Here is a 10,823-nt window from a genome sequence, read left to right as displayed (position 1 = left end):
TATATATAATGCATTATAAATAGAAAAAATATATTTGCAATCATGAATTATGTAATCACCACATAATCACTTTGAAAAATAAAATAAAATATGAAACTTATATAAAAAAATTAATTTTATAATAGTGTATCCCACTCTTTTTTAAACTAATTACGCGATATTTATGTACTTTATAATTATATATAAAATTACTCTTATAAATAAAACACATGATTGTGATAACTGAAATTACAAATTCTTTTACCACATTAAAATATCTTGCTCCTCGTAGAAGAACCATTTTGTCTGAATAATTTATCTGTCTTAACTACAATTTAGTGAAAAGATATAAATAACTTTTAATTATTATAATACTGCTGGAAAAAATCATTAAATTAGATTTAAAAATATATTAAAATTTACATACGTAACGTCCAACTTAGGGTGAGAATACGAGCAGGTCGGATAGGCCATAGCCGTCATCCAAATTGAATTATCCACATACAGCGAGCCCCCACCTAAGAGAGAGAGAGAGTGAGAGACCGAAAGATGATGACAGCTTGGAATTAGACCTCAGTGGCGCTAAAAAAACGGGTAAAACAAGTTATCCGGTGGAAGAACCAATAATCCAGTCAAGAAAGGCCGTTGGAAACTGTGTCGTTTATCCCATGTGAACACACCCTAACAATTTCCCTCGTGCCGTCTCACCGGCCATTTCCGGTAAACCCTCGCTTGTTGTCTTTTGCCTTCGGGAGTTTGGGACTTCGCTGTTGCATCTCTACAAACTCTCTCTCTCTCTCTTCTATAAATATTAGCTGCGCCAAGCATGTGGTTTTTTTCTTTTCTTCTTCCCTCTTTCTGTACTGTTTCTCCGCCGCCGAAGATTTCCCGGCGAAATTGCCGGCAAACGACGCCACGCCGTATAATCTCCCCCTCCCCTTCCCACGCTATTTCAGGTTTGCTATTGAGCCCGGGTACCCTTTCCTCCCGTCATTGATTTATGTATATATTTATATACGGAACATTCTCAATGAAGCTTAGATCTGGTCCTTTACGTGAGGTTTGGCCAATTTTCTTCAGCTTCTTCCTCGGGACTTTAAAAAAAGAGTTTTTAATTCCCTTCTTTTTGTGAAATAATGCTCGTTATCTGTGATTCATTCTGAATATGCTTTTGGTTGATCTTGATCTGTCATTGGTTACAGTCTTTTGTTTTTTGTTTGCAGTTGGCTTGCGTGATCTTTTGAGTATTTTTTAGGTCTTTTTTAGTGATTGGATTACTGAAGAATTGGAAGAGATGGAAGGGACGAAAGAAATGGGACTTCGAAACGTGAGCTCGCATTGCTCCATCTCAGAAATGGACGACTACGATCTTTCGCGCCTTCTCGGTAAGCCAAGGCTTAACATCGAGAGACAGCGTTCATTTGATGAGAGGTCGCTCAGCGAGCTTTCGATCGGTCTCACCAGATGTGGCTTGGATAACTTTGAGAGTACGTACTCGCCCGGTGGCAGGTCTGGTTTTGAGACCCCGGCTTCATCGGCTCGGAACTCATTTGAGCCCCATCCGATGGTTGCCGATGCCTGGGAAGCACTCCGGCGATCTTTGGTGTATTTCCGAGGTCAACCGGTTGGGACGATTGCTGCGGTCGATCATGCCTCGGAGGAAGTTCTTAACTATGATCAGGTAAAACTTTTAGACCAAACAATGCTCTATATTCGTTCCACTTTGATAACCAGATTCGAGACCCAGCTAGATTTTGGGAGGATTAAAATATTAAGAAATTCTTGAAATTGGAAACATTTTTTTTATTAGTCAAGGATATTATTGATGAAGTCAATAGACTTAGTCCATGTATACAGGACTTATAAAATTAAAAACATTGGATTCAGGATTAAAACCCGCTTAAAATTTTGATTAATGGTACTAGAGAATGCATATTTCCTTATAAACTGAGGGGATGTTGATTGCTATAGGAAAGAATGCAATTGGTCAAAATCTCACAACCAATAGTGAAGATCCTTTCAAGCCAAGGGGGAGCTTAAATGGTAATTCAAGCCTAAAACACGTTGCATAGTAGAACAAAGTGTTCCGAAAGTTACTTGTGTCAACAATCCTTTTGAGACCACCACAGGGGTTTAGTTGGAGAAAATAGTCTTGGAAATTCATAGGAGTTGGCTCAAGTGGTAAGGATCTTGGTTTTTGGGGTATGCTCTCCTAGGTTTAAGGTTCAATTCCAAGGGTGCGAACAATTTTTAGGGTCTGCATTCCAACATTGAAAACTTAATGATTTACTTGATCTGTGCAATGTGGGCAAATTACGCGGGTTTAGGGTTTAACTGGGTAAAAAATCTATTGCATTTACATTGTCTCCGGAGTTCCTTGTCATAAAAGAAGTCTTGGATACACTTGTCAGAAAAAAATGATGATCCATTTATTATATAAAATTGAAAATTTGATCTCAATTAAAGGAATCATTCAAAAGGTGATTAACTAGACTTTTGTGTTAAATGATGAGAGGCTATATGACTATGTGATATATGTTATGACCTATGTATGTCTTGTGAATCTTTTACGTAATCAGTGTGTTGTGGGCGCATTCCATGGTCCAGGGTTTAATCAAGTAGAAGACATTTTGTACTCGAACTGTCTCCGAGTTTCTCATTATCTACTATATGTCTTATGAATCTGATTTGATATTTGTTCTCTTCAGGTTTTTGTACGAGATTTTGTACCTAGTGCCCTTGCTTTCCTGATGAATGGCGAACCTGACATAGTGAAGAACTTTCTCTTGAAGACTCTGTGCCTTCAATCATGGGAGAAAAGAGTAGACCGATTTAAACTTGGGGAAGGTGCAATGCCAGCAAGCTTCAAAGTTCGTCATGATCCTATTCGAAAATCGGATACTCTAGTTGCAGATTTTGGTGAAAGTGCTATTGGGAGAGTTGCTCCTGTTGACTCTGGATTTTGGTGGATTATTCTTCTTCGAGCATATACAAAGTCTACCGGTGATCTATCACTTGCAGAAACGCCAGATTGTCAAAAGGGGATGAGACTTATTTTGAGTCTATGTCTGTCAGAGGGTTTTGATACATTTCCTACTCTGCTTTGTGCGGATGGATGCTGTATGATTGACCGAAGAATGGTAAGCCATCTTTATAATACTTTTTGTTCAGATATAATCCTGATGGTCATTAGCTGTTTCTTTACAGAACTCTTTGGTGATTTTTATGAAATATCACGTGATTTACTATCATCATAGGAGTTTCCAAGGAAAGCAAGGTCACTCACTGTCCAAATCAACACTTAGGGTATATTTTTTAGAAGCAGAGCGACTGAGCCAGTGACGTGTTAGCTGGATGACCTGAGTCTTTTGTTTATTTATCTTTTGGGTTATGTGGAATGAGGTCTAAATATAGTGGCCTCATCAGATTATGTTGTTCCTTTATGGTTAGTAATGATGGCAACTATTTTCTTTTAATTTCTTTGAATTTATCTTCTTTGGCAGTGCTTAAGCATACAGCAAAACAAAGATTAGGTGTTTTGAAATATTCTGTTAAGCATAAGATGATATTTTCATAATTAGCAATTCTTCATTCTAGTTGTTGCAACAGAGTTATCATTTGTTTGTAGAAACCAGGGGACCCTGATGAAGTTCTTAATTGGAAGGGCACTTGACAGATTTTGTTTTGTGTTGATTAGCTTACAGCCTTGTATGAATGGATAACTCAATATTCTCCTTGTTCTGTGCGTACTTTCGTAACTTTTTGGCATGCTTTAGTCAGATTTTGCAGGTGTTACATGGAGATTCGAATAATATCTTCTATTTATTTACGTTTGTTTGATTTCTCAAGTATGCTAAGGATATTTCCAGTTTAGTATTCCTAATTGAATGACCACTAACATTTTTGCATCTTCCTTTTTTGCACTGTATGGGTCAACCCCTCATTGTAATTTAGCTGTCCTTTTATATATGTATTTTTTTTTTTTTTTAAGTAAAATATATTATATATCAAAGAAGAAACCAAGTACACTGAATGTATACAAAAAAACACATTGCCCAAAATGACCCAAAAAACCCCTAATGACCCAAAAAGCCCGTGAAAAGAACAACCCAAAATACACCAGACCGGTCCCCAACCCTTGTTTCTCGTAGAACTAAAACTCTACCCGAACACCCAACCCCAAACCCTTGATTCCCCCGTCTTCACAATGTCCTCCCTTTAGACTTCCCTCTAGTTGAGCTACCACCCTTAGTGTCATAGTTGATTGCCCAAGAAAGACGCTGTAACTCCTTGCTTTTCTTGAAACTTATGGTTTCAAGCGCATGGCTTGCCTCAATCGCAGTGATTAGTTCATTGAATTGGTCTTCACATCCTCCATGTGAAATTCCCACAAACTGTTGAATCTCGTTAACTTTAGGCAGAATCCAGTCCGTTATTGGTGGAAGAGACACCAGGAGAGCAACGTTATCCCCAGACACAGTATCCAATTGAACTCCCGACTCTAGACATTCATCTACATGAGGCACCAATGCCAAACCCTTTGGTTTTCCAGCAACTCCATTGGTTCGCTCCAATGGTATCATGGTCCCCATTGGAGCTTCTGGGGTGACAGCAAGTCCCTTCACCTCTGGGGTTCCTACATCTCCTTCAGACCTTGGCACACTATTTTCCTTCAACTCTGACTAGGGAGCTTCGGGGACTAAGGGTGTAGTACCGCTTATCGGTCTATCCTGTGTTACATGAGGTGAATGACATTCCATTACTGATGTCTCTACGCCGATACCCGATGTAGACCCTGCTTCAAACAACCTGGATTTCCTTTTGACCCGCCATACTCTCTTGGATCTAGAAATAGGGACAGAGCCGAATCCGATCTTTTGTTTTCCTTTAACTGGGTTTAAATGATTTGGGCCTATCTTGTTTCTTACAACCCTGTTGCCTCCAATTGAAAGCCGATCTATTTTCGAAGACAAGAAAGCTATCGCTGCCTTCAGCTCGACAAGTTGGGTTTCCATCTCCTTTAAGGAATTGTGCATCTCAACAAGCTGGTCCTGAGACGTGATTTGCGGATCCCTTCATTCGCTCCACTTTTGTGCTAAATAGGGTTTGTAACCTTTGATACTTGCAAGCAAAACAAAATTTCCATTTTTTTGTCTCAGCATGGCGAATTCCTTGTACAGTCTTTCAAACAGCAAGCCTGTTGAAAGACTCTACAAGGTAACTAGATATGGGCACGCAACCCGAGCTACAAATACAAAGTGCCACTTATGTTTGCCCCAATCTTTTCATAAGTAACGTGGTTGGATATATGACAATGATACACTGTCAAGCAGACTGCTTATTCTACTGTTGAGTCGACATTATTTACATTTAGCAGACTGCTTATTTACATTATTTACATTTATCAGACTGCTTATTCTACTAGTTTTCGCTATGTGATTTTTGTTACCTCTTCCTTGAAATATACTCTTTTTGTCCTTCCATCAGGAGCATTGATCCTAAAGTTACTTTCCTTCTCGTCATCCACAGAAATAAACATAATGCAAGAAGCATAACTAAAAAATTTTAATCTTTTTGCTATATTCCTTTCATTTTTTAATGTTTGTATTTCCTTTACAATGATAGACCTTATATGAATTGTTATCTGTTTTTGTTCTCTTGTTCTGTTTCTTCATCTGATAACAAATGCTCTTCTGATCATCTTCACCTTTATATTTGAGGTCTCTATGAACTCTTATAAAATTGTGGAAAAGTATGTCCTTATATATAATAGCTTCATGAACTCTGTTGCAGGGAATATATGGTTATCCAATTGAAATTCAGGCACTTTTCTTTATGGTGTTGAGATGTTCTTTGGCAATGCTTAAACCTGATGCAGAAGGAAAAGAATTTATTGAGCGAATTGTTAAGCGTTTGAATGCTTTGAGTTATCACATGCGGAGTTACTTTTGGCTTGACTTCCAGCAGCTAAATGACATTTACCGTTACAAGACTGAGGAATATTCACACACTGCAGTAAATAAGTTTAATGTTATTCCTGATTCAATCCCAGAATGGGTGTTTGAATTTATGCCGATACGGGGTGGTTACTTTATTGGAAATGTCAGTCCTGCAAGGATGGACTTTCGATGGTTTGCTTTAGGCAATTGTATTGCGATCCTATCTTCACTTGCAACACCTGAGCAGTCAATGGCTATCATGGATCTCATTGAATCTCGCTGGGAAGAGTTGGTTGGAGAAATGCCTCTGAAAATATCTTATCCTGCAATAGAAAGTCATGAATGGAGAATTATAACTGGCTGTGATCCCAAGAATACCAGATGGAGTTACCATAATGGAGGATCTTGGCCAGGTTTGCCTCTCTTCTTCTCATCAATTTTTCTATGTTAACATATTTAATGAATGCTAAGTCCAGTTAGGTCAAGTTAAGTACGTATGATTTTGAATTAATTCCCTTCACTCTTCTTTCTGCCTCTCTCTGTCTCACACGCACAAAAGAGGAATTAAAACGATATGATCTGGAAGAGCTATGTCTGAATGGCAAGCTACCCATTTCCTTCCTGTGCATGTTAGGTTTGGCCATGTAGGTGGCATCTCATTCAGTGTGAAGCAGAGAGCTATTCCTGAACTCAATGATTATATTTAAAATCTCATACAGGTGCCAAAAGATGTTTGAAAAGCTACATTTAATAGGCAGGCTCTCTCATGCGTTCCTTTCTTTCTTTCTCTTCTCACTGACTAACTTGCAAAGAGGTGGACAATTGGGAGACAGTTTGTTATTGTGCCCAATGGAAGAACTAGATGGGTGAAATAGTATATTTGGAGAAGAATTAAAACAATTCAAAACTTTTCTATGGACCTTTATATATGGCTCCAGACGATACTTTCTTTGCAATCTGTCCAACTTCTGAATTTGCATAATTTAAGTAACCATATTTTATAATTTGCTAGTATATTCTTCTATAGACATACAGTCTTGTTGTGGTCATTGGCCATAGTTGGGGCCACATGAAGTGATAGGTCGTGGCTTGCTCCTGCCATTCCCCCTGTGTTCTAAGTCTCCAGATCCCATCCTTCGTACAACTTTTGTTTCTTTATCCATCAAGTCCATGATTTTCCCTTGAGTTTGGCTTCAAAAAGTGTAATTTGCAACCATCCCTGATGTTATAACTTTATTCTTGATCAGTGAACAAAGTTTTATTGATAATAGGGATAGGCAATAGCCCACATGGACATTCAAGAGCACATTGATGTTATAACTCATACTAACACAAATCACTCTGCATACTATCTATGCGTTCATTAGAGATTACTCTGCCAAATTCATTTTGTGGTTTTGAAATAATCTTCCTGGCAACCCTACTCTACGTATTAACAAAATAATATTTTTTATGATAACTCTGCCAAGTGAGGGCTCGTTAGCATCCACTGCTCCAACTTTTTTGAAATAAGGGCTATGAAGGCCTTAAGCCATTTCTGATACCCTTTTTTGGTATGGAATGCTTAGAATACCCTCATAATGTCTTTAATGTCATCCCAACTAGCTACAAGGAAAGTCACAATAAAAACATCCAGGCCTGCTGCTTTGTCACTACTCGTACTTTTTACCATTTCGTGAAGCTCACTTTCTCCTAATGGTCTCTGAAGCCACGTGACCACCTCTTCCTCTAAAAACTTTAGTGCGAATCTGTCAAGTTTGGTCCTCCATGCACTCTGCTTAGGAAAATATATGGATAGTACTGCACAATGTGATTCTTAATCGCTGTTTGATCAGATGAGGCTGAACCATCAACCAGGAGAATCTCAATAGCGTTATTTATCCTATTTGAGTTGGCCATTTGCTGGAAAAACTTCGTATACTTATCTCCCTCTTAATATTAGGTCCCTTGATTTGCTCCTCCTAGACACAAATCCTCCCTTAAGTGACCCTTTCTAGACCTATATTCACTAGGCATTTCCTTACTTCTCTTCTCCAGATTATACTTTCCCTCCACTTCTACACTATCCAAACTCTGTAACTCCTCTGATGGAGACCTGTTCCGATGCTTCACATTGCCGAAGATTTGATCATTTTGTGTCTTTAAGTAGTGCTTTGGAGCCCTTTGTGCGATCCAAGATAAAGCTTGGGGTTTGTTGGAAATCGCAACTTTAGGCCTCGTTTGGTTACACAATTCAGATGAGATATTTTGAATGGTAGTGAGATTTTTTATTTAAAATGAGATGAGATGGTTTGTAAAAAAGTGTGTTTGGATAGTGAGATGAGATGAAATAGTTTTGACTTTTTGGGATTTGATAAAGGGGTGGGTCCCACCAATGATTAAAAAATTATTTAATAATTATTGTATGAATATATTAATAGAAAGTAATATTTATTATTAATTAAAAAATCTATAAACAAAGACCGTACACTAGAAGACAGAGAGAATGGACGAAATGGGAAGGGGAAAAAAAGGACTGCAGGAATCAATGCAGACAGTGACTTTACACTGTTCCCTTTACTTTTAACTGTTTATTTAAGTTATAATTTGAAAACTCTGAAAACGTAGAGATGAAATCCAAACTCACTTATTGCCGTTTGGATAGCCAGATCAAATAAGCCGTACAGCCCAGATGAGATGATTTGTATCTCATCTGGGTATCCAAACCGGCCAAATTCTTTGAGTAGAATGAGTTACATTATTCCTTAATCTCAGTATTTATTAAGAGTAGACTGCTACATTGGTTAATAAGTGCAATCTTAATTGAATTGGACTAAAGTCCATACATAAGAGACATAAACTAGTGAAGACTCAACTATTCATTAAATAAAACCCATGGCTTGGCAATTATAGAGTTCCATGACTACCTTTTGAGTCTTTAGATCCAAATACATTGACACAAAATAAAATAATTGATAATGAGGTAGTTCACTTGGTCTTGGGTCAAAAATAGTCTGTTACTTGGTTTATTGTCTTAGGCTTTGAAGAGGTGGTTCTATATCTAACCATGATGAAACATCTAATCTCCTGCAATGAAGTACCAATATGGATAAAGGCTTTGAATTGAGAATGGATATTACAGAATAGCGAATTAAAAGCATATTCTGATGCCAGAAAATTATTGCACAGTTTTTATCTGGTAGAAATGGAATTATGGAATGCATCAATTCAGAATTGGAGTAAATTATTACATGTAATACTTTCTGAATAACTCTTTTCTGTTTTTCATTTTATCTTTTATTGTCCAAGAGTTCTATTGATTCAGAAGTCTATATTTAGGGTGTCACTCACCATGGGGTAAAACATTAGTTATTCTTAGATCTCCTCATGTAGTCCTCATTCCGGAACCTTGATGATGATAGCATAGGATGAATTTCTTTAGTAATCTGAATTGACTAGTCTGTATATGGAATTCCAAGGTTGGAGGGAAGCAATCCTTCTAAAATTATCTTTCCCTGATCTCGTTTTCCAATTTGAGTCTTGAGATACAAATGCTTCTGTTTGTAAGGCACCAAAAAAAGCATCTGAAGCGTGCATTTTGAAACTTCTCGTGATTAAGGCATATGATTTCTGCTAGCACTTCCTTTCTCTGGAGAATGATGTAATTGATCAAGGAGTAAAATGTGAGTTGTTAATTTTCATCGAACATCATTCATATGCATTTTTATGTTCCTTCCTTGTCAACTAAGCATCATACAAGCTCAATGCCTTGTGCAATGAATGGTGCGGAGTTACATTGCTTTAATGGGCAAGTCTTTTGTAGCACTTTGTTTTGACATCAAAGTAGTGACCCGATACTCTTAGTATGTACAATTCACAATTTGTATTCAAATATGCTTTTAATGTTCATAACCCATTCTTTTTTGCTGATACCTTTCTTCCCTCTATCTCGAGTGCAGTGCTTTTATGGCTTCTAACAGCTGCTTGCATTAAGACTGGACGGCCACAAATTGCGAGGCGGGCAATCGAGCTTGCAGAGAGTCGTCTGCTGAAGGATAGCTGGCCAGAATATTATGACGGGAAAAGTGGGAGGTATATTGGTAAGCAGGCAAGAAAGTACCAGACCTGGTCAATCGCCGGATACTTGGTGGCAAAGATGTTGCTCGAGGATCCATCGCACTTGGGGATGATTTCCCTTGAAGAGGACAAGCAGATGAAGCCTGTGCTTAAGAGATCATCTTCGTGGACTTTCTGAAAAAAGCTCAAGCAAGAAAAAGCAAATAGCAGAACGGAATGGAAAAAATCAGGTGCTGAAGGATAATATGTTATATCACTGCAATTCTTTGGTGGTTTATGCCCTTCAGCTTTCACCAGAAGTTTAGTTTTGTGTGTACCATAAGGATGTGCTGAGACCAGTGTTGTGATTTTCCAAATAAAAGGTACTTTTTTCTGTTGCTGTTTCAAACTTTGGGAGGCATTTTGCAAAAATGCTTCGCTGCTTTATTAGCTTTCGACAGACTAAAATGGTGCTGTCATGCCGTTGCATTAGCAGGAAAGACGCACGGTGAATAATTTTAAATATATTCTGTGGACATTTGGTTAAAATCTAATTGTTCTATAAGATACTCTGAAAGTCATTTAAGAGTCTTCTGATCCATTATATCATAGCTCACCAGAGCTTAGAGTGCAATGCCCATTGCCTTTGTTTGGTTTTAGAACTTTCAAGTCCAAACATTTTTTTAACAGAGAAATGTTTCTCATTAGTCACTATTCACTATCTCACAACTTATAAAAAACACACCCATACCAAATGGAAAAAAAAAATTTATTGGTGTGGAATGTGAAAGTGAATAGATGCATAGGATTCTTATTTTAAATATCAAAACAATTTTTCTTGTGTTTTTATCACTTAATCATTTTAAAAAA

The 10,823-nt window shown here is 37.7% G+C and overlaps 1 protein-coding gene across 2 annotated transcripts; it reads left to right on the top strand.

The window, feature by feature from the left end:
- Positions 1-784: 784 nt before the first annotated feature.
- On the top strand, positions 785-10,534 carry LOC108981610 (probable alkaline/neutral invertase D). Of its 2 annotated transcripts, none has more exons than XM_018952840.2 (5): positions 785-935; positions 1,203-1,660; positions 2,688-3,119; positions 5,773-6,331; positions 9,857-10,534. In XM_018952840.2, exons 2-5 carry the CDS (start codon positions 1,274-1,276, stop codon positions 10,150-10,152), a joined length of 1,674 nt encoding a protein of 557 aa, XP_018808385.1. In that variant the 5' UTR covers positions 785-935; positions 1,203-1,273; the 3' UTR covers positions 10,153-10,534. The 2 variants fall into 2 exon arrangements, with proteins under 2 accessions (XP_018808385.1, XP_035541767.1); XM_035685874.1 differs by lacking the exon at positions 785-935 and adding an exon at positions 1,020-1,039.
- Positions 10,535-10,823: the final 289 nt, after the last annotated feature.

This window comes from Juglans regia, chromosome 15, assembly GCF_001411555.2.
Source record: "Juglans regia cultivar Chandler chromosome 15, Walnut 2.0, whole genome shotgun sequence".
Taxonomy (NCBI): domain Eukaryota; kingdom Viridiplantae; phylum Streptophyta; class Magnoliopsida; order Fagales; family Juglandaceae; genus Juglans; species Juglans regia.
The sequence above is the reverse complement of the archived record's forward strand: the minus strand, read 5'-3'. Positions and strand labels throughout refer to the sequence as shown.